We start from the raw sequence: 24,971 nt of genomic DNA, 5'->3' as shown, positions 1-24,971 counted from the left end.
AGAAGGAAGGGAGACATTGCATTTGAAATTTGGAAACCCATAAAAATAGGAAAAAGATGGAACATTTCCATGCAACCCTTCTTAGCAACACCAGAAGGGGTTGGAGGACAGGCAGCTGCTGTGCTTTTCCAACCTGCCTCTCTCCATGTGTCCTCATTCCTATCTGGAAGCAGGTTGGCAGCAGGGGCAGGAAGTCCCACATTCTGGAAGCAGGGCTGATGTATTCATCATTTCATAACTGAGATCCTGGACTTATGCAGAAGCCAGAATAAAAGGTAGGATGTTTTACCAGCAAGAAAGGAGCTGTTCCTCACAGCTAGGTGATTCCTTGGTCTCCTGGTCTCTACATTTTTTTCTCTTTTCTTTTCTGTCTTCCTATCTATGTTTCTTTAACAATCACCACTCTCTCTCTCTCTCTCTCTGTCTCTCTCACACACATACACCACAACAATTAACTGTGGGTGGTCCAGGCTGAAATTGTCCAAACCGTCACTAAACTAGGCATTGTGAAGGGACATGGCTAAAAGCAGACAATGACTTCCCATCCAAAGACAAGCTCTCCCTGCATGTGGCTCACAGATGATAGGCTAGAGGCTGGGGCTGAGCCTGAACCTGTGTCTCCAGGCCCCCAGCCTTGCCCACTGCTGCCCAGGAAGGCAAATTCCTGACAGTGTGATTTTCATCCACCTGGAGACCCTCCCCTGCTCCCCTGACACAAAAGGCCTTTGCACAGAGGAAACCAGGCTGAAAACTTACGGAAAATAAGCAAAACCCAAAACAAACAACACAGAGTGGGAGCAACGTGGGCCAATTTGGGGGCCTGGTCTTTTCCATCCTTCTCATCCTTCTTGGTCCTACTGGGAGTGGTTTTGGGACCACCCCACCATGGCTGCCCACTGATGCTTCCGTGCATAGAGACCTGGGTGGTGACAAGCAGGTGAATGGTGCACACTGGCCATGACCTGGAGGGGCTGGCATGATGAGGAGAGGTCAGATATGTGCGGCCTTTCCTTAACACTGCTCATCAGAATAATTCACTGTCCCTCCCACTGACTTCTTTATACAAAATGTTCCAGTAACCAAAGAAGCTCGGGACAGAACCATCAACTGTTCCTTTCAGGCCTTTTCATCAAAGCTCTGCCTTCTTTCCCTTCTGAGCTCCAGGGGTGACAGGACAGCCACTGAGGCTGCAACTGGCTCCAGCTTCACATTCCCTTCCATGGAGATACACTGAAGGACGGAGAGGAAGACAGATGTCCCCAAATATTGCAGATGTACTGAGTTAAGCAGTGTCCTCCTTCCAGGGAAGAGACAGCGTAAGGACAGAGAGCTCACTACCTGGTATAATGCAGAGTCCTGTAAAGGAATGAGGGACGCCCACCCCTGTCTTCACCCCTGACCTGCCAGGAATGCCCTTACAGACCAACGAATGGAGGGTGAGATGTGGCCAGACACCCAGGCCACAGACATGGTGGACCCACCCTTCCTGTCCAGAGGTGCCAAATCCCTGCCCGAAATTAGGCTGAGAAGGAGCCCGCCAGCTCTTACGTCCTCCTGGCTGTTTTTCTTTCCTGGCTCAGTTTATTTGTGTGCCCCTTGGACCTCCTTCCTCTGAAACAATTTAATGAACTACCCGGTACTATCTGAGCTTTCAGTAAAAACAAAAACAGGTAAAAAACAAAAACAAAACAGAAGTGCTTTTGGGTCTGATGCAGGTTGCTTTACCACTTCCTGTTTGAGGTTTATATCCATTTGCACCCACAGAGTCTCTAAGCAGAGCTGTGGTTCTAGACATAGCTGAGGCCTATGTGGCACAGAGTGACAGCCCCGCGGATGGTGTGGCTGGGCATGTGTAGTTTCTGCTGGCAAAGCATCATCACCAAATGACACTCCTTTCCACCCTCCCTTAGGGGAACTGTCTCCAGGTCTCTGGGGGATCTTGGTGAAGGCTTTATTTCAGAAAAAATAAAAATTTAAAAAAAAAAGAGCTTGCAGAAGAATACAAATAAGAAGGAAGTGTGGATGGACAGAATCAACTTGCAGTTGGCACATACAGGGAGGGACGTGTGCCCAGAACCTGGAGTGTGGACAGAGCTAGAGTGTTCCCTGGGCTGGGTGTACCCAGGAGGGACAGGGCAAGGCTGGGCCCTGCAAGGAGGAGGAATATAGGGAGAAAAGAGTGCTGGGAGGGACAGGGATCCCCTGATGCTCTGGGAGAACAGTGCCCTGTGGCCCTCGGTGAGAAGTCAAAGAGAATCAGGAAGGAATGGGCTCCTCTCTTACCCTACAGGTGGTCTCTCCAGGTCAGGGTGGAGGCACATGGGCGGGGCAGGGTAGGGAAGGGCTCTCTGGCGCTGCCCACGCTGTACCTGCTCTATAGATAAATACAGGACTTTAGTGGCTAAGGCTGGCACTGCAGCACTTTGTTCAAGCAAGAAAACATCCCCTACATTCTTCTCTAGTTTTAAAAACAAAATAAAACAACAACAAAATCCCCCAATATAAAACTCTGTTGTCTCCAGACAAGATGACTCAGGTGAATACTAGCTAGAAACAACCTGCCCTCCCAACGGCCCAGTGTGACACTCTTGCCTCTAGGCTGCGAAAGGGAGGGCAGGCCCCAGGGTGCTGACCTCCTTGGGGGTCTCCTGGTGGCACCGGTTACTGTTCCACCACAACTCCAGGGCAGCCACCAGGCAGGCCAGGAGCAGGCCAATGGCCAGGATGCAGAAGACCCCGGCGAAGCTGTGCAGCTTGAGGGATTTGCCGTCGGCCTGGGCACTGGCATGGCTGGTGAGGTCACAGCGGCCCATGTGTGGCCACCACTTCTGCTTCAGCACATCCAGGTCCCCTGTGTCCTGCAGCTCCAGGATCCTGCAAGACACAATCCAGGTGAGCTATAGCCACTGACCTCATTGACTCAGCCATGAGGGCCCTGGCCCCTGCCCCACCATGCTGGCCCCACCACAGATAACATTGAGCCATCCTAGCAGCTTTCTGCCTTAGCTCTTCTCTTCCCAGTGCACTCTCCACACTGCAGGTAAAGTGTTATTCCCAAAACGCACATTAAGTTTTGTCACTTCTCTTCCCAACAGCCCCCCACTCTCTCCCACCCTATCCCACTGCCCAAGAATAAAGTCTAACAGCAAATCACATAGGGCCCGTTATACGGATTCTGTGGCAAGAGCTCAAGATAAAACTGGGAAATACAGAAAGGAAAGAGGCAAACATTTAGGTTGTGGATTTAGGATATTCCTGATCCTGAAAATGCTTTCTTTTGAGCTTTCATTACTATATCCTACGTCTCTCCCACTGGGATTCACCAAATTATTCACACAATCATTTGATTTGAGGACCTTCTGTGCTTTGCCTAGTATGATGTTCAGCACTGCTGAGCTTATGGTCTAGAGATACAATCACTGACCCTAAAAAAATTAGCTCAATCAAAGTGCAGGCAGAACTGTGATTAAAAAAAAAATTAATCAAAGTAGAGGTTCTGGGAAACAGCACATGGTGGGTGGTGTTCACTGGAGGATTGGAGAAATCCTCACCGAGGAGCCTAAAGGTAAGGGGAAGCTTGAAGGATGACTAATCATAAAACAGCTCACATGGGTCTAGCATGTTCTACGTGCCAAGGAGTACCCTCCATGCTTGGCAAATAGTGTTGAATCTTCATTCGCATGCCAATCTTTTGAGATGGTTATTCCTGTTTTCCCATTTTACAGAGAAGGAAATCAAGGCACAGAGAGGTGAAATGTCTTGCCAAAGTCATTATGAGGCTGCCAGGGTTGGCTTTCAACTTGGAGGAGGAAAAGCCTTCCTGAGACTAACACCCCATGTGAAAGTCATGTCTGGGGTAGCGCTTAGCACATTTAGGAAGTGGAAAAATGGCCAGGGAGGCTATTGGGTGGTACAGGAGCAGGCATCAGGTGAGGACAGGGAAGAAGGCAGACCCCAGACATGGGCTCTGAGAGGGCATGAGTGGAAGTTTCGATTTCATCATGTGTGCAATGGTGGGACAACCCATGCTGCTTCTATACTCCCCACTGTGGTTTTCTTTGGTTGTGGTATTTTTGTCTGTAACCCAGGAGCCTTAACAGAGAGCCAGTGGTAGCTGGTAGCACTCAGACCCCAAACACCTAAGCTTTTCCAGTGGGGAGTGGAGCTCTTTAAGCCTGATCCATGGTGATATATTCGACTGATAACATCTGTAGAGGTCCCTCTGAGTTCTCTGGGTGTGTGTCGTTAGAGAGCAGCAGTTGTTTATAGCCGGGAGAAATTCACTGACCACTGGAGAGTTGTGTGAGCTCTACCCTGGACCTGCATTCCAGGTCAGCTGTGACCACAGACCTGAGGCTATGCTCAATTCCCATACATGGGCTTGTGTCTGGTGGAGACAAGAGTCACAACCCTGAGGGGGTCCCAAGACCTGTCAGCATCATGGGCCCAGCACAGCATGGCCTCTTGATGGCTGGCAATGGCCTGGCTCAGTGCAAAGATTGGCTTTGGAGGCACCAGACCTCACCTGGACCAGGGACTTGCCCCTCCTAAAGCTCAGTGTTCTCATCTTTGCAATATAAACTGTTGACCCCCACTTAGATGAGCAGATCCTTCAGGACAGGAGCTGTGGGTTACTCTGTTTTCCCTGAGCAACCACAGTGGCTGGCACCACTAAGGCTGTCAGTAGATGTCTGTTGTGTCAATAAATGTGTGAATGTACCAATTGAGCAGTAAAAACTTGACTAAGATGGCTGTGGTTAGATATTGATATAATGTCCATTAAGTGCTCAGGGCACTGGTCAGGATGTAAGACACAGAATGTGGCTGTACATTCAGGGACTTGGTTGTTAAGATACGTGTGCATTTATATGGTTTGGGGTCATGCTTAGATTGCCCAAGAACACTACAGACCCCTCTCATGGCACATCACATGGTGAACCAGACAGCCGCAATGTTGTACCACCTCATATGGATCATGTCGGGCCAACTCAGTGGCTGCACGTCTGCCTGTTCACTGGCCGTAATAAGTCTGTGCTACTGGGTGTGAGGAGGCTGAGCCTCTTGGCAGTTGCAGGAACCTCAGGGACAGATAGGCAGGACCTCAGGGCCTTTGAGGATGTCAGCAATTGAACAACTAGCTAGCTATGGATAAACAGTAGAGCTTCGTGTTCATGGCTATCCATTCAAATCCAGGCTTGGAGTCTCTCAAATTTAGCTCTCTTATCACTAAAGCCTGAGGTTATAATAAATGTACCTACCTCACAGGATATTGCGACAAAATGAGAAGAGGGAACACATACAGACTGTTAGCTTGAGATCCAGCCAGTAATCAGAGCTCCATGAAAACTGGTTAGTAGTTGTCAATCTGATGGCCACATTGACCAGTAGCCTTATCTTGCCAGCACTGACATGAGTGACCTTTTATAGAGAACACAGTAGGAGCTGATCATTTTACACTGTTTGAATCCTCATAACAGCCTGCAAAGTGGTTCTTATTATGCCTATTTTATGTCTCAAAGACCTAAAGCTCAGAATCTAGATGACTTGCCCACTGTTGCAATTAGAAAGTGGTAATGCTGCTCATCAGAGCTGGGTCATTCTGACCCAGGAGGCCATGCTCTTTCCAGAACAGCAGGCTGTTCTCCTGGGGCCAGCTTCGGGGCCTAGGGGATGGTGAGGCTCTGGCCAGATGGTGGTTGTGGGGTCAGATCCCCACTCCTCCATTCATTAGGCAGATCCTAATTCCCTGTGCAATGTCAGGGAAGTTGCTTAATTTTGCTGACCTCTTCTTCCTGCTCCCTATAATTGTATGCATTTTTTATACCCAATCTTATCCCAGAATGATAGTAAGGCAATTTATAGGAAAGCATAACATAAAACAAAAAACTTAAACAAACAAAAAGGATATTTAAATATGGAAGGAACAGAGGAAAGATAAAACAAGTCACAGGTACAAAATGACTTTGAGAATGAGGCTAAACTAATGCACACCGTAATAATACATACTCCCGCTTACGAGAAAGCCAGAGGGATAATAGCCACTTCCTGAAGCCAGTTGTTCTATTTTCCAGACAGATATAATTGCAGGTGCTTTTTTTTATTCAATAGCTGTGGAGCCTGCTACACAGTAGGTGCTCAATAAATGGCTATTAAGTTGCTAAACATTTATTGAATGCCCACTCTGCATGCTGTGGTCTGCAAGCCAGTTTATAGCACATAAGCCCTGCCACACATGCACATACATCTAGATTCTGTCTTCTGCCAAAGCAAAGGAGCATATCTTTATTGAAGGAAGTAGTTTAGTTTCCAGGATGAAGGGAAAGACAGTTACAGCAGTTCCACATAAGGCTAGGACCTACCATTTATACTAGAACCTGTTTTCTGCAAAATGGCATGAGGCATTGCTCTCAGGACCTGTCCCTTCACTCCTCTGAAGCATGCCCTAGCTAGGGGCAGCTCACAGTTCTGTATACACCATACAAGAAAGCCTTCTTTTTTTTTTTGAGAACAGGGTCTCGTTTTGCAGTCCCAGGCTGGAGTGCAGTGGTACGATCTCAGCTCACTGCAACCTCCGCCTCCTGGGTTCAAGCGATTTTCATGCCTCAGCCTCCCAAGTAGCTGGGATTACAGATGTGTGCCACCACATCCACCTAATTTTTTGCATTTTTACTACAGACAGGGTTTTGCTATGTTGGTCGGGCTGGTCTTGAACTCCCGACCTCACGTGATCTGCCCGCTTCAGCCTCGCAAAGTGTGGGGAGCCACTGCACCCAGCCCAACAGAGCCTTTTAAAGAAACACTGGCATCAGTAAGTTGGCAACCTGAGGTCTGAGTGTCGCTACTCAAGGGATGATCCCAGCCCAGAAGGAACTGTACCATACAGGAAGATGAGGAAACCGTGGGAGGCCAGCACAGGCCACTAGTGACGTTTCCTTATCATCACAGAGCACATGTCTTCTGATGAAAGCAAACAGTAATCAAACACTACTTGTCAAAATGACATGGAAACTGGACTAGCCACATTTGATTATGGTGACTGCTGGAGTCAGGAGAGCAGCACATGGGGTCTCTGTTGGGAGGTTTTGCACATGGACCTCACGGTCAGTGAGTGGACAGGTAGTGGGCAGGCCTGTTTCAGAAAGCCTGGTCTCTGGAATCACACACCCCATGTTGGCCCTGGCTCTGGTCCTCTGAAGTCACACAAAGGACATCTCACTCGTTCTGCCTCCAGCAAGGCTTAAGATACTAGAGGTGGGAAGCCACACCCCTCCCCACTCATCTCCGCCTTCCCCAGGTTGAGTATTCTCAGGTTCTACTCTGACCTAATGGGAGTCCCCTCTGCTCTGACTCCATTCAGCAATCTAGCCAAGACCGGGGCTCCTGGACTAATGTCTGCTGCCTCTTCTCTCCAGTGTGTCAATGTTCACTTCAGCAGACTCTCAGGAGCTATGTGAGCAGTGTGAGCACACCGGGACCCTAACCTTTCCTCGCTGGGGCCCCTGTGCTTCCATGAGCGCTGTCATGGGGCACATTAGTGGTCTTGGTGCTGCTGCTGTGTTGGCCTCATGGGCTCTCTTACCATCTGTTCTAGAGAGATGCTCAGAGGTTGATGGTCTGTGGAATCGTCCTGAGCCTCCCATCTCGGAAAACCAACTGGTGTGAACCTCAAGAACACCAACGTGTTATAAATCCTGGAGAGAAGCCATTCTTTTTTCATGCATTTAATCTGAGCAACTGATAAATCACTACTCCTCCTTCCCTCTTGTCATCTCTCTCTCTCTGCTCCAGAGAGGAGAGGGAGGAACAGAATGTATACTTGATTAGCCCTACTCTTTTCCTCAGTTTTGCAAAGAAGCCACTGAATGGACTGGTTGCAGGCCCTCCTCCTCAGCCTTCCCTTGATGGGGCTGAGGCCCAGGTACTCATGAGAAGAAGAGCACAATGTGGACATCTAGAGTGTGGGAGAAGGGAGGTTGTGGGGCTTGGAGATCCAGCAGCCACACGGGCATAGCACTAGGGCTCAGGAGACCTAGATTCTACTTCCAGCTCTGCCAGCAGCTGGCTCAGCAACCTGGATATCCTAGTTACCCTCTCTGAACTGCAGGATGTTAAAGAAATGATTTATAAGGACTCTCACGTCTCCAAACAGAAGTTCTTTAGTACTGAAATCCATGCATTAATCAGTCGACAAGCGTCGCCCCTGAACCTGGCATGATGCCAGCCTTTTCATTCCAATGCTTCTGCCTCATTTTGGATTTGGGTGGACTCTGGCAGAGCCTGCCCCTAGGGCTTCCTCACTGGGCTCTGCAGATTCATCCCTTCACCCAGCAAAATGCCCTTCACAGATGTGTGCAAGAAGATGGCCCAAGGCTTAGACACCTTGGGGACAGGAGCTCTTATTCACAGCTGACTACTGGACAAAGGCCACTGAACTACCCCTGCCCCACTTCCACCCCTTCTGGCTAAGGCCACATACCTTCCCTCCCCCAGCAGACAGCATCTCCTTGGACAAGGAAACTTCTGCCCTACAATCAGAGGCCCCCTCCAGCCATGTGCAAATAAATATGGAGACATTCTGCTTCTCTGACCCTACTTTTTTAAAGTCTCCACATCGACTACTCTACTTTACAGGTACATTTCTCTTTAAAAGTGATTAGTAGGCCCTTATCAGATCCTGCTAATTATTCATTTTTCTGGCTAACTCCTCCTCGTTCTTCCAGCCTCAGGTGTCCCCTCCTCTTGGAAGTTCTCCCAGATATCCTGGGTCTGGTGAGATACCCTTTTCTGCCTGCCTCTACCCTAGCATACTGAGGATGTCTTTGCCACATGCTAATATGCTCTGGGCTGGCATTACCTGCTCACAACAGAGACCCCCACAGAGACTCTGAGCCTTCCTGGCAGGGACCATATACTTCCACAGGGTCTGAGGGTAGGGGAGGAGGAAGCAGTGGGGCATAGTAGGTGCTTAGGAAAATGTGATGAACGAAGGTGTTTGCATTGGCTCTTGTCTTCTAAAAGGTTATTCTCTTACCATTGACCACTAGAGTCCCGAGACACTAGAGTCCCGAGGCAGCTGCCTGAGCTTACCTCTGGGAGAAGAGGTCCCTGTAGGGGCTGCCATGCTGCAGGGCAATCCCGTAACCCTTGCTGCTGATGCTGTTGCCGATGACAGTCACCGAGCAGTCGTCATCTGTCAGGGCTGCGTATTCCACCACGGCCACATCCCACAGGAAGGCATAGTTCCCCTTCTTTGCCTGAAAGATCAAAATCACCATGAAATCCGGCAGGCCTGGCCAGTTGTGTTAGCTTTGATCGGTGAGCCATCTTGATGGTGGGATTTGAGGGACCCATCCTCAATGGTCTTCCTACCCACCAGACAGCACAGCAACTGTGCTACTGTTTCCTGGCCTACAAATACCAGCATTGGTTGAGGCCACTCACTTTGACTAGACATAAAATGTGTGCAGACCAGCCACAAAACATCTCATGGAGAGGGGAAGGGCGGAGGAACTAGAGGTGGGCTCTAAGACGAGCTTCCTGGTCACAGTGCCATGGGCCTATGTCTCAGATTAGAAGGCTCAGCCTTGGAGAGTGTAGAAAATCTAATGCCAGGTGACTGAGATTCTCAGATCAGAATTGTTAGGGAGCATAACAGTTGGGGATGAGGAACAGGGGAGAATAGAACTGTGGCAAATCTTACCCACTGATATTTCTACTTAGAACTTGTCTGAGCTCTGCTTAGGGTAAATCTGGAAAATGGCCCTGAATTCAGAGCCCCAGAGTAATGATGACTTAATATCAAGCACAAGCACATGCACATATAGAGCCCCCTGTGCATGAGGAAAAATCCGTCAGGGACAGGGCTTGACTGTTATGGTGCCATGCCAGGCTTCTGCTACTTGTCTTTTATTGCCCATACATGAAGGTACGCACATGCCTGCACACACCCCTACACATGCACACACATGCCTGCACACATACGCCTGTGCACATCCACATACATATGTGTAATACACACACATATATGCACCCATAAGTATGTGTTCACATATGTATGCATACACTCACATGCATATATGTTTGTATGCACATGCATGTAAACATATATATGCACACACACGTGCAGGTTTCTGGTGTCACTGTCTCCATATCAGTGAAGTGGCGGCAGATTCTTCCATCGGGAATTTGCCTGCGGTGACAGCTAAAGTCCTACTCTGTCACACCCATCCACAGCAGAGGTTGTCTTCTATCCTGAACCACAATTCTAACTTTGCCTGGAGTTTGGGCGCTGGGAGGGAATGCAAGCTGCTTTACTTTCTGGAAAGAGATGCAAACCTGACACTGTCACTTGGCCATCTTAAAACAAAGTAGGATGTTCTTAATGCAGCAAAGTGCCTGGCTTTAATGCTATAGCGAGCACACAGACAACTCTTTGCCACTTCTTTCCTTTTTACCGTGGCTCGCACTAGATGATGGGGGGCCTCATTATGGGCTTTGTGACATCACTGAAATATCACAGACAATAATAGGCCATGCTAGCAAGCTACAGGCTTCTTGGCATTGTTGAGGGCATTGTCCCTGGCTCCTGCCTTTGTTCAGTTGAGTCTTCATCCACTGAGACTTTCCAAAGAGTGTCATAGCTACTTAGATGAAGTCAGTCAAGATTTTATTTTCTTTCTTTCTTTCTTTTTTTTTTTGAGACGGAGTCTTGCTCTGTCGCCCGGGCTGGAGTGCAGTGGCTGGATCTCAGCTCACTGCAAGCTCCGCCTCCCGGGTTTACGCCATTCTCCTGCCTCAGCCTCCGGAGTAGCTGGGACTACAGGTGCCCACCACCTCGCCCGGTTAGTTTTTTGTATTTTTAGTAGAGACGGGGTTTCACCGTGTTAACCAGGATGGTCTCGATCTCCTGACCTCGTGATCCGCCCGTCTCGGCCTCCCAAAGTGCTGGGATTACAGGCTTGAGCCACCGCGCCCGGCCGATTTTATTTCTTTCAAGACCCCAAGTGCCCATGGCCCAAGACGGATTATTTCCTTGTCAGAAGTTCTCCATTAGAAGGATTTGTGGGCAGAGTATGACCTCCTGCAGTGGGAAGAGCCTGTTCCCAGACATTCAGACCATTTTGCCCAACAACCTTGTAAGAAATGACACACACCTGTGCCACTCTTCGACTTTCACCTCAGGGAGCAATTCAAATATTATACCAAGGCCTCAGTCCTCAACCAATCCAATTTCAGAAGTCCTAAAGGACTTTGACCCAGGTTGCAAAATTACACACATCTCTCTAGTTCCATGTAGGAAGATAACAGTCCTATAAATTTTTCCTGCTGGCAAACAAGTTTTCTCACAAAAAGATAGACATTTTCAACCTCTTAGTAACCAAGTTTCTCAGCAAAATGTTGACTTATGACCTAATATTTGGCTTCAGTCAGACTTTGGAGCATTTCACATCCATGCTTGCAATTCAACATGACAATCAGACATTGTTATTTGTACAATTTCAAAAGGGCATGTCACTTTGAGGGAAAAATTAAGATCAGGTTTGTTTCTACATTTCAAGTGATGCTCCAAGAATGAAAACAAAATATGCTGACTTAGACAGAGTGGAAAGGGACTCCAAGGAAAGCCTGATGTGGGCACTCTAATGGGACACATGGCTTCTTTCAAGCCACAGGTGTTTGTGACTCAGTTTGGGCTCAGGGACAGGCGAGCACAGCTGCATGAAAGCACCCACATTTATAGTCCTGCTGGCCTAAGCTGAAAAGGAGGGAACATCCAGAAGGGATGCTGGCAATGGCTCAGCCTCAAATCCCTGCTAACCAGGAAGGAAGTCCAGAGGAGACAGTAGGAGATGCCTTCTGGACCTGCTGAATACTCCATCTCCCCATTTGTCTATTTGTAAATAGGGACTAAGTTCATCATTATATTTATTTTTTCTTTTTTTTTTAAAAATATAGACAGTCTTGCTATGTTGCCCAGGCTAAATTTGAACTCCTGGGCTCAAGCAATTGTCCTGCTTCAGCATCTTGAGTTGCTGGGACTACAGGTTCACGCCACTATGCCAGGTTGCCAATATATTTCTTGTGTCTGCTTGAGGAAGCATGTGGCTGGATCCAGAATCTGCCTGAAAATGCTGAAGCAGGAGCACCTGGAGAGGGTGCTGTCCCACATTTTGTGATGGGAGTTGGAGGTAGGCTCTAGGATGAGCTTTCTGGTCATGGCATGGGCCTATGTCTCAGATTGGGGGGTTCACCCTTGGAGAGGGCAGAAAATCTAATGCCAGGGGATTGCAATTCTACGGAAATGTATGGGGAGTATAACAGTGTGGAGATGAGAAAGAGGGGAGGATGGACTGTGGTAAATCTTATCCATTTGATATTTCTACTTAGAACTTGACTGAGCCCTGTTTAAAGTGAATACAGGAAATGGCCTTGACTTCAGTGCCTCCAAGAACTGGTGACAATATCCAGCACAAGTACATGCCTAGACCTCCCTGTACATGGGGAAAAACCCTTTATGAATAGGACCCTGACAGGGCCAAATCAGAAGCTCCAATGGTGGCAGGACAGGCCAGACTCTAGCTCTGTCCTTAGGAAATACCCTCCATTCCTAAACGTCATCTTCACTTCCTTGGCATCCCAGAACTTTCTCAGCCCTTCTCTTTCAGCTCCATGCTGAGTAAAAGGCAGTGCTGAAGTATTTCCTTGGGTCCCCAAGTTCATCTATTTCCAGGAGAATTTTCTGGACCTTGCAGACATCTCCCCCAGTTTCCAGTGTGTCACAGAGCCTGTCTGAGACATAAGGCTTCTTAGGTCTGACTATACTGTCAGGAACATTGCAGATGCCAGCTCTAAGAAGTTAAAATATCCCCCCATCATGGCCCTGTTATCTTTATACAGACCCTCTTCTTGTCCCATTTCAGAATGAGCTCCATCCTGTCCCCACAAAAACTCTAAGCTTTGCTTCTTCCTTGTAGGGTCAGAATCAGTTTTCCATGTGGCCCCTAATAATGATGAATTCACCCCCTTATTCTGTGCTACTTATCCACAGGTCTGACTTCCCTGCTACAGGGGGGACACCTAATATATCAAGCATCTGCCTCCAGGACAGCCAAGTGTGTCCTCTCTTCCCTGCCCCTCCTTCTGCAAGTTCACCCTCCTCCTTCCTTGAGTCTCAGCATTCCCTCCAATCCCGCTCCTAGGTTCAGTCACCTCCTCTGTGGGTGCAACCTCTTATCTAGCCTCTAGTTCTGTTAGGAAAGCATGTCTACCCCTTTCTCGCCATTCTCCAACCCTTCACCTCCATTTCAGAGACCTCTCACATTAGGAGGCATTTGTCATTTCCTATTTATATTAACTCTTTTCTGTTGAGGATGTTTTTCAGGCTCTGGAAAAGACAGAGCATAGGCAGGAATCTAGCTTCCTCTCAACCTTGTGCTATGGTCTGGTGCTTGTAGAGGGAGGAGGGTGAACCCAGCCACCTCCCTGCAGGTGTCCCAGAGTCCCTTGGCCAAGTGTCACAACAGATCTTTAGATCTGCTATTTTTTTGCCACTTCCTGTTCAGACCAACTCCTTCTTCCTGTATCTCCCAGTACTGTCTTGTTCCTACTTCCAGGTGGCTGTGGGAAGTTGAGGAGGATAATGTCTGAGAACAGCCATGATAGGTGGTAAGCTGTTTGCAAATAGATTTGTTGGCATTTATCTCATCATGCCTAAAAGATAAAAGGGATGCCACTGATTTGAGTTCTGCTATTAAAAGAAAACAAAAGCAAACACTGTATTTCACCTTTCAATGGGTTAAATTACCTTTATCTGGTTTGGCTGGTCCATTTATAATATTAAACACATTCTGAATTTCCAATCGCTGACTCACCATGGATCAATGCCTTAGAATAAGGCTGGCGGAAAATTAGGCTGGAGACAAGGCTGTGGATACAGCCAAGCTTGCTCCAAGCCCTCAGCTCTCTGCAGAGCCTAGGTGGGCATAGACATCCAACAGTCCAGGCCCTTTTGACCCCAGAGAGCCCTTCAGGACTAGTTATGGGGTCCTGGGACTCTAGCCCTTGTTTCTTCCAGGAGCTATGAAACGTATTTGCAGATCATCCTAGAAAATAGATGTCTGCAAACTAATATGTGTAAGTGGCCAAACTACATTTCTAGAACATATGGCCTAGAAATGTAATTTGGCCACTTACACAGCGCTTTTTTTTTTTTTTTAAAGATAATATCTAGTGGTAAAGGAATTGTGAAAAAAGTGTGCGTAATCCTTCATGGCTACCAGCACCACAAATTGATGTAACCCTTTGGAGAGTAATACAGCAGTACAGAACACAAATGTTTAAAGCTGCTCATGTCTTTCACCTTTGCAAGTTGGGAATTTAACCAAAAAAGTAACCTAAATGTATCTAAAATGCCTGATAAATATTCTAAATCAAGAGTTGACTCTAAAGTAAACATACAGTTTAAATATTTACTATTAGGGAAACAACTTAATAAATTATGGTTCATAAACGTGATGGCACTTTATGTAACAGATAGTAATATAAAGACTTCACAGAAACACTGTATGTTTATATTTATATACATATATATGAATACTTAAGGAAAGTGGCAGAAAATAATAGGATGAACAGATTATTATTGATAGATACAGTATTATAGCTGTTGTGTGTACATGTGAAATACAATATTCTAAAAGATGGATCATCACCTAATAGAGTGGGATAAGTGACACTTTTCTAGACAAGTGGGTGAAAGTGTTGTCTTTATTTAACCTTGTTTCACAGTTTGTTCTATCACACATGACACAGACACCTAATCCAATCTGCATCCTCCATGTGCCCGTGGCTCCACTGTAGCAGTGCCCTGGCCCATCAACAGGACACAAAGGCCTGGGAGAGCTCTCAGATCTCTCCAGGACACTGGCTCCCTGATGATAGCCAAGCACTTGGGAAAATCTCCTTGACATTTCTGGCCTATCTCTAAACATTTTGCTTCATTTCATTCTCCCCTTTTCCTAAAAGAAAAGCAAACAAACAAACACGGTCCAGATATAAAAAAGAATAGATGCAGGAACTTTAGGGAAAGGAGGAAGAATATCTTGGCATGAGAAAAAGTCAAAGGCATGTGAGCATCTATCCCTGGGATGCCAGGACAACAACAGCTAAAGAGACCACCCAGCCTTGTCTCCCAGCAAACACCTTAGCAAACAGATTCCCTTCTCAGTCTACCTGCACCTGGGTTGTTGCAAAAGGAAAAAAAAATTGACATGGTGAGGGAGTCTGGCTCTCACACTTACAGCATCCTCCCTAACATTTAGGGGAATATGATTGGCCTCTATTTGCTGGAGGAAGGTTGGGCTCTATAAAAGAAGCTGCAAGTGAGCTGGATTATTGGATGACTTGCTTGCGTTCTATGACTTCACACCAGCAGTAAAATGAGATTGTATTGCCTTTTGTTGCTCCACTGATTCCACCCCTTTTGGAACTCACATGGAGCACAACCTTTCAGAGACATCAGCCTTCAAGGCAAGAACCTCATTACACTATCACATTCCATCCTAACTGCTTTGGAAAGGAACAAGCAACCACACTGCTCCCCCAAATGAGAATGCGTGTGCTGCAAACATCAGTCAGAAACGCTATGGGAAAGGAAGCACAGAAGGAAGCCAGGTGCCCGTAGTGCCAGGTGCAGGGTAAGTATGGGGCCCCCACTGGGTACCAATGCCTTCAGAAACCTGATCCCTTTATTATCGATGTAATACTTCTCAAGGGCAGAAGATTCCACCCCATTTACAGACAAAAACAAACAAACAAACAAACAAACAAACACACTGAGGCTCAGAAAAATTAAATGGCGTGTCCCAAACAAGCCTGAATTATGAACAGTGGGGCCATGTCAACCTGAGTTACATCTGGCTCCAAAGAAGTCTGTGCTGTCTCCTCTGTCCTGGTTAGACTCACGAAGAATGGACTGGGGAGAATTCACCTACTGTCTTTGCTCTTGGACCACTTCCCAGAGAACATTGCTGGTGATAGACCACACACAAATGGCAATGCCTGTATTTCCCTAGCTTTAGAAACAAAAGTGGTTCATGGAGTCACTGAAATTCTGGAAGAAGGGAGGACACGGGGTCTGCCCCTTCTCTGTACATCATGGACTCTTTGGAAACCTGACACATTCTCGTGTGCATTCACCATCTGTGCAGAGTGCATTCTGCCTCTGCTTCAGCCACCACTTATCCTAACAAAGCAGAACTCAGTCTTTTCAAGCATCCTAAGTCTTAGTTCCTATAGTCATGTTCATACAATGGCAACACATTACCACAGGCAGCCTGAACCCTGGCTACCGTGATACCTGTATTATGTATGCACCATGCCAAATTGTAAGATTCAACAGTAAAACCCAGACCATCTGCAGAGAAAAAGACAATTTTGCAGTCGGCTGGTGGGAGTGTGGCTGGCATGATATTTCTGGAATGGCAATTTGGTGGGGAGAATTGAATGTTTTTAAAATGTGTACATGCAGTGATTCTACCCCGTGGGATTTATCCTAAGGAATTATTCAATTTTCAAAAAGTGTTTGCATAAAGATTTTTTTCAGGGCAACACTGTTTAAACTAGTCAGAAGTTAGAAACAACCTAAATGCTCAGTAATTGGGAAACAGCTAGGTGAATGATAGTATTAGATGGTGGAACATTACGTTACCGTTAGTATGGGGCTTTGAAAGAGCATTGATTGTTAAGGGAAATTTCCATGAGAAAAAAAGAGGCACCCCTGAGCTATGAACCAGCCTGGGTTACTGAATCCAACTGCTCGAGTTTAAATGCCAGCTCCACGCTTGCTGCCTATGCAGATGAGTTGCTTAACATCTCTGAGTCTCAGTTCCACTGGATAAACTGGTCCCCACCTCACAGAGTCCTGATGAGGATTAAATTACTCAATATGTGTGATGTGCTTAGGATCTTGCTTAACATATGGTAAGTGCTAAATAAATGATAATCAATCTTATATTGTTTAGTGGAAAATGAACCTATTACACTAGAGTATTGACATTGTGACCGCCTCTTAAATTATTATGTAAATCTTTATGTTTGTGAGGAATCAAAAATAAGTGCCAAATACAGGCCATGGTCATCTTTGGGAGGTGCCATCATGAGTGACTTTTGTTGGTTTTGAACATCTCTTTGTTGCCTACATTTCCTGCAGCTCAGCAAGCCTCACCTTTTGTGACTGGGGATATCAAGGCTCAGCCTCCTTCCTTGTGCACAGTGCAGCAGAAAAAGCAGGGTGCCCACTGTCACAGCCCAGCTCTCCAGTGATCCTACTGTCTCAGGGGCTAAGAATTGTTTCCTAAAAAGACGGTTGTGAGTGGGAAATTCCTGAAGGCAAAACACTGTACCTGGCACAGCATGAGGGCTCAACGCGAGTTCCGTGTCCTCCTCCTTCCTTCAGTTCCCAGATGGTCAGGAGATCCATCTGTCAGCTGTGATTGAAGCATTTTTCCTCCACCTACTCCCCTCTTGCCAGTCACCCCCCATCTTCACCAACTCAGCAACACACTCTGTGTGAGTATGCAGTGTATGTGCATGAGTGTGTGCATGCAGAAGAGTGTGAGTTTGTGTGTTTATGTGCATGAGAGTTGTGTATGTGCATATGTGTAAGTGTGAGGGAGATGTGTTTGTATAGATGTGTACATGTGGATGCACATGAGAATGTATGGGTGGGTGAGTGTGTGTGCATTCGATAATACACGTTAGTGTCTATAGGTACGTATTTATGTGTATGTGTGCATGGGAATGTGTGAGTGTGTGTATGGGTGTATGCGTGTGCGCATGCCGGAATAATGTATGTACAGGTATGACTGTGTATGTGTGTGAATGTATGTGAGGGAGTGAGAATTATGTGAGTGTGTGTACATGTGTAAGTGTGAGGGAATGTGTGTGTGTGAAGGTGTGTGTGTATACATGTGAGAATTGTATATATGTGTGCAGGTTGATGAGTGAGTTTATGTGTAAGTGTATGAGTGTGTGTATGATTGTGAGCACCATTGCCCCAAGGGAGGCAGCAGAGAAGAGGACTCAGGTACCAAGCTGCTGGAGAACCATGAAGGGTTCAGAAAAAGTGGACCTTCCGCTGGAGATAAAGAGCCCATCTCTAAAGAGAGAACAATGGAGAGAGGTGATGCAAAATCAAAATGATGTGAGGCTGTGAGGCTGACCATTGGTGGGCCCAGCTAGGAGGCTGCCAAGAAACCTGCTACCCAAAGAATGAAAGGTAAAGACTTTTTATCTAGATCAGACTCTGGACCAGCAAAAGGAGGCAAACCAGGACAGGCTTAGTTGGGGGGCAAGAGATTGCAGATGAACTCTCCACAATTACTGAAAAAGCTGCTTTCCTGAGGGTCCACAGGGCACAAAGTCAATTTGGGTCCTGGCTGCAACCCAGAGTGAACAGGATGGGACTGGACAATGAGATGACACAACCAAAGAGGAGCAAGGCCATCTGGCAGCAGGAAGGCCTCTGGCTTGTGTGGCATGTAGAGCACAGACACTAGGGCAGCCCTTAGCTTTGTCATGAAAGGCCCAGAGAGGCCACCCATGACCTGGTCAGGAGAACTGAGAAGATGGAGGTGTTGCCAGGCTACAGCAGTAGGACATGGCTCCTGATGTCCAGGTGCCAGGATTTCTGCAAATGATTGCCTATCTCATCCTGGTATTCCTGTTTCCTAGAGTAACATAGTCAATAGTGAGGAGGACAGCAGTGGATAGAGAGAATGACAGTAATTTTGCATCTCAAAAAGGCCACCAATCCCTTTTTTTCCATGAGTTTCTTTTCTTTGTTAGAAAATTTGTATAACTTTAAAGGGTACAAGGGCAGTTTTGTTACATGGATATATTGCATAGTAGTGAAGTCTGGGATTTTACTGTAACCATCACCCAAATAGCCTACATTGTACCCTTATGTAATTTCTCATCCCTTACCCCCATCCCACCCTCCCACCTTTCCAAGTCTCTAATGTCTGTTATTCCACACTCGATGTCCAGGTGTACACATGATTTAGCTCCCACTTATAAGTGAGAACATGTGGCATTTGATTTTCTGTTTCTGAACTATTTCACTTAAGATACTGACCTCCAGTTCCATCCATGATACTGCAAAAGACATTATTTTATTCTTTTGAATGGCTGAATAATATTCCTTTGCATAAATATACATACATATATCACGTTTTCTTTATCCAATCAACAGATTGATTTCATATCTTAGATATTGTGAACAGAGATGCTATAAACATATAACTGCAGTTATCTTTTTGATATAATAATTTTCTTTGAATAGATACCCAGTAGTGAGATTGCTGGGTAGTTCTATGTTTAGTTTTTTGGGAAATCTACATATTGTTTTCCACAGAAGTTTTAGTAATTTACATTCCCACCAACACTGTAGAAGCATTCCCTTTTCTCTGCATCCTCACTAACATTTGTTATTTTTTGTCATTTTAATAACAGCCATTCTGACTGGTGTAAGTGATATCTCACTGTTGGTCTAATTTGCATTTATCTGATGACTAGTGATGTTGTGCACTTTTTTCCTATGCTTGTTGGCCATTGGTATGTCTTTGTTTGAAAAATGTCTATTCATGTCCTTTGCCCACTTTTTAATGGAGGGACAGATAGCCAGAATTTGTAAGAAACTCAAACAACTGAACAACAGCAACAATAACAGAAATGCCTTTTCTCTTATGTTATCTGCCCTTTGATTTTTAACTTCATTTATAGAATTTTCAATTCCAGGTCATAGAGAGCACAGCATGGTATGTTGGCGAGAACAAGGATTTGGAGACAGGCAGACCAGGTCTTTCTTTAGCATCCTTGGCCAGCTATCTGAGCCCTCTGAGCTGAATGCCCTCACCTAGAAGACAGGAATAGCATGCCCACCTCACACACTTGTCACAGGAAAAGACAGTGTGGAAAGTGCCTGGTGCATTGAAGAAACGCAAACAATAACACGCTATTCTTATGATCATGACAATCATTACCTGCATGATCTTATAGCTGAAAGTTTGGATCCTGATAATGCAATTGCCTTAGAATAAATAACACTTGAAATTGTCCTCAACCATCAGCATAGTAAATTAGAAAAATTGTTAGACTAGGCTAGATCACAGTCTTGGCCCAATTACTGATTTCATATCAATTTATAAAAATGGAAGAGTGGCACAGATGGTCCTTCAGGTCTTCTCCAGAACTGGCATTCTCAAAGTCTATGATATAGACTAGTGGTTCTCAAAGTGTGTTTTCTGGCCAAGCAGCATCAGCTCACTGAAGAACTTATAAGAAATGTAAATTATCAGGTCCCATCCCAAGACCCACTAAATAAGAGACTCTTTGAACAAGGTCCAAAATGCTATGTTTTAATAACCTTTACAAGTGATCCTGATGCATGCTAAAGTCGAGATGTAATGATTTAGACCTCTGGGTCAAATAATTTCTGATCTTCTCTTGAACATAGGTTTAGAAAGGGAGATAGTATTAAAGCTCCAGGGTGTTGAATTGGAGTACTGAATGGAAGAGGGGAAACCATAGAGTTGAGAGACCAAAGCTACTAAAACCACATTTTAAAGGAAAGTCACACTGAACATCTTCCTGAAAATAACTCTACTTTATGCTTTACCAGCTATTCTCTTCCCTTACCATCAATTCCATTCCCTGAATTTCTTAGAAAGTTCAGGATAAACTTCCGCAGTCCAAATTGTGTACACTTTCCACTCAAGGAAATTGAGGCTCAAAAAGAACTGTACCCAAGGCCACAGAATTAGCTATTGGCAGAGCTTCAATTTCTCCTCAGATCTCCTTGACTGCAAATTATCTTCCTCTCTGTCACATCAAAAGTTCAGTATCAGTAGCCCCAAAGAGCCACATTGAGCCCCCTGAGCAATTGACTCTGTCCTCATGCTGGTTTTCTCCCCTCTTCTGCTGCCAGATTCTTGTCAAGTTTTTGTTAATGACATCTGCCTCCAGCATCTGACCCTTTGGAGACATTATGGCAGCATTCCCTTTTGGGACCTCCAGCACTTTGGGGAGGAATAGTTTTATTTAGTGAGCCAAAAATTGTCCTAGTATAATAAGGTTTCTTATATTTTCAAGAAAAAAGAAGCTGGTTTGGTACAAAGGAAAAAGAAAGGTCCTAAGTTGGAAAAATCAATGCCTCTTTTATCAAATTCTGAAGTTGTACGCTATCAGCAAAACTAGGGACTATAAACAACCTCGTCAGTAGGGCAAAGGGACACATTGATTTTTCAATGATTTGTCAAAATTTTAAATTGTCCAAAGACCATGATAAACAATAATTTAATCTGAGTTATTCCATGGGAAAAATTAAGAATGACCTAAAAAGAAAGAGTAAATCTGTGTACCCAGATACAAAATAGATTACAAAAGGAAAAGAATACAGAATGAAGAATGCCATCCCAGGAAATTTAAACAACTTAAGAATACATGAATTCAGGGTACACAGACGACAAACATACATGTGGTCAAATAGCCCATAAAGTACAGGAACAGGACTGTGCAGATAGTACCTGTGTGCCAGGTACACACATATGCACACCCACACACACACGCACACACACAAGGAAGAATGTAAGCTTGACCATGTATGTCCTGTTTGCTCCCCTAGCATGATATCTGGCATAGAGTTGGTGCTAAGTAAATATGTGTAAAGTGATTGAATAAAAGATGAAGGTATGGCAAGCAGAATCTGGGAAGCCAGGAGCCTTGGTTTTGGCTTGACTGAGCTGCTGAGTGGGGCACATCCTGTTTGCCCCTCCTGGCTGCCCTCCACCCTTTTCCACCCTGAAGTCTCTTCCAGAGGCTTCACGGACAGCATTAATGGGCACCCTTGGCCTCAGTTTCTAAAATTCAAGAATAAATAAAATACTAATAAAACAACAATCATGACAATAAGCACCATTTGTTCAAGCAAACGTTCTCAAACTCGGAAGCCGTGAGGATCACCTGGAGGACATGTTAAAACACAGATTGCCAACCTCCCTGTTGCCCAGCTTCTAATTCATTAGCTCTGGAGTAGAGTCCAAGAAGGTACATTTCTAACAAGGTCCCACATGATGCTGGCAGTGTTGGAACGAGGCCCACCCTTTGAGAACTACGCTCTTAAAATATACTTTTAATGTTATTTTTTGTTGTTTTGAAATGGAGTCTTGCTCTGTTGCCCAGGCTCACTGCAACCTCCGCCTCCTGGGAACAAGCGGTTCTCGTGCCTCAGCCTCCTGAGTAGCTGGGGCTACAGACATGTGCCACCACGCCGGGCTAATTTTGGTATTTAAAAAAAAAAGTTTTATTTTATTTGAAGGTGTGGGTTACACGTGCAAGATGTGCACATGTGCTACATAGGTAAACATGTGCCATGGTGGTTTGCTGCACCTATCAACCCATCACCTAGGTATTAAGCCTCACATGCATTAATTATTTATTCTGATACTATCCCTCCACCCCCCAACAGGCCCCAGTGTGTGTTGTTCCCTTCCCTGTGTCCATGTGTTCTCATTGTTCAGCTCCCACTTATGAGTGAGAACATGCAGTGTTTGGTTTTCTGTTCTTGTGTTAGTTTGCTGAGGATAATGGCTTCCAGCTTCATCCATGTCCTTGAAAAGGACATGATCTTGTTCCTTTTATGACTGTAGAGTATTCCATGGTGTATTAATTTCTGCATTTTTAGTAGAGATGGGGTTTCACCATGTTGTCCAGGCTGGTCTTGAACTCCTGACCTCAAGAGATCCTCCCGCCTCAGCCTCCCAAAGTACTGAGATTACAGGCGCGAGCCACCATGCCTGGCTCTTTCACATCACTTCTAATCTTCACAATAGCTCTGATAAGACCTGGTATTATTATTCTTATTATTCAGGAGCCCATTAATTTGCCCAAGATCTCACAGCTAGTAAAAGATGGATGCAAGAGCCAAATCCAGTTCTTTCAGATCCAAATCCGATTCTCTATTCACTATGCTATGTTGCCTTTAACTGAGCACTTGACTTCACTGAAATAAAGTTTAAGTGAGACCCATGAAACTATACCCCCAGGCCAAGGTGGCTTTGCTGTCTGAAGCAGCTTCTTCTTAAAGTCTCTTTAGCCATAAAGGGTTGCTGGGAACTGGCAACACGAACTGTGCTGTGAGGAGAGAGAAGCAGCAAAATTGCATGCTATCCCAATTAATATTAACGAACATCCCTTCATGTGCTGGGAGACCGTCTCCAGAGGCTTATGTGGAAGAGCCTCATCCTCTAACTCCATATGTGGCTAAGTATTCCTTTATGGCCTTTGCTAAAATGTCAGAGCTCACACAACAGCCTTGGAGCACTTTGAGGAGCTATAAAAGAGGTCACATTCTGACCAAAAAGATAAAAATGGACTCTCATTCCTCACAGCTGAATAAGCTGTGGGCTCTACCTGTCGGAATTTACAGCTTTGTAAAGTCAAAAGAACCATAAAAGTTTACTGGTAGAGGGCTGGCTGCAGTGCCTCACATCTGTAATCCCAGCACTTTGGGAGGCTGAGGTGGGTGGATGACCTGAGGTCTGGAGTTCGAGATCAGCCTGACCAACATGGAGAAACCCCGTCTCTACTAAAAATACAAAATTAGCCAGGTGTGGTGGCACATGCCGGTAATCCCCGCTACTCGGGAGGCTGAGGCAGGAGAATTGCTTGAACCCAGGAGGCGGAGGTTGCGGTGAGCCGAGATTGCTCATTGCACTCTAGCCTGGGCAACAAGAGCGAAACTCCATCTCAAAATAAATAAATAAATAAAGTTTACCAATAGAGGGGCTTTATAGGGGTAGTGGGGGAACTCCTGCACAGTCCTGATGGGGGCACCTCTCTCTCTCTCCCTCTCTCTTTCTCTCTCTCTCTCTCTCTTACACACACACACACACACACACACACACACACACACACACACACACACACACAGAGACTACAATTTCAAAATATAGGACCCAGAGCAAATCTTAATATCCTCATGTTGTAGAGTGAAGAGACCTATCAGCTGTTTATTGGAGCACCCCATCCCAGTGGAAACCACTGCTTCTACCCAAATATGTTTTATCTTATGGATGATGACAAGATAATGATGACAATGATAATAATAGTAGTAATAACAAAAAGACACAAAAATGGTAGAAAGAGACAGCTAATTTTTGGGAAAATAATTTAGTTTTTTTGAGTTTTGCATTCCTTATTTGCAAAATGGAAACACGCCACAAAAGATCCTCAATGGTGAAGATAAAGTGCATAAGCACAATGCCACACGTCAATTTCTGTGTAAATGTTATTTTTCTTCACTTTTTCTTCCTTTTTGCTCCTGAATAAACATTATGCCAATAAAGTGGAAATAAAAATAAGCTACACAAAAATTGCCAACAATCTGGCTGACATAACAAATCCAAATTATTTTCATCAGAAATGTCTTCTTGATTTTAATGTAATCAAACAACAAAACAATTCAGTTCAAAATGTAAAAACTTAAGTCATAAAACCCAAAGCAATAATATTCAATGGAACAAGCAGAATGGAATCAGCCCACATTTATAGCCAGCACTAAGGTGAAGCGTATCAGACCTGGGTACAAAGCAAATTACAGGGTAGAGAAAATCTGAAAAAAAAAAAAAAAAAATCAGATTTAAGAGAAGTCAATATCCTCCCACTTCCTCTAATAAGAAGTTTGAAACTAATCAAGGTTAGCATGATGGCATGGATACTGGTTTGATTCCAGAGCTTACTCTATCAAATTATAAAAATTGTAAAAGAAAGTAATTGCAGAATTCATAACAAGATTTGCTTGGCAATGCTCAAAACCCAAAGCAGAATAATTTAATAAGGGAGGCACAGTGGGGGTTTTCCTTGATCTTTGGACTGTATTATCCCAAACCAGTCATCACCAAACAGAATTAAACGGC

General features: G+C 45.3%; 1 protein-coding gene across 1 annotated transcript in view; it reads right to left on the bottom strand.

The window, feature by feature from the left end:
* The window catches only part of GRID1 (glutamate ionotropic receptor delta type subunit 1), a 791,729-nt gene that overhangs the window by 11,265 nt on the left and 755,493 nt on the right, over window positions 1-24,971 (bottom strand). The window contains exons 14-15 of the mRNA XM_030940876.1: window positions 9,088-9,254; window positions 2,634-2,874 (exon numbers count right to left, since the gene is read on the bottom strand). Coding sequence (XP_030796736.1) covers window positions 2,634-2,874; window positions 9,088-9,254 — 408 coding nt within the window. The remainder of the gene's footprint in view (window positions 1-2,633; window positions 2,875-9,087; window positions 9,255-24,971) is intronic.

The sequence above is a fragment of the Rhinopithecus roxellana genome, chromosome 11 (genome assembly GCF_007565055.1).
Source record: "Rhinopithecus roxellana isolate Shanxi Qingling chromosome 11, ASM756505v1, whole genome shotgun sequence".
NCBI classification, from domain to species: Eukaryota; Metazoa; Chordata; class Mammalia; order Primates; family Cercopithecidae; genus Rhinopithecus; species Rhinopithecus roxellana.
Note: the sequence above shows the minus strand (reverse complement) of the source record. Positions and strands in the feature narration are given on the sequence as shown.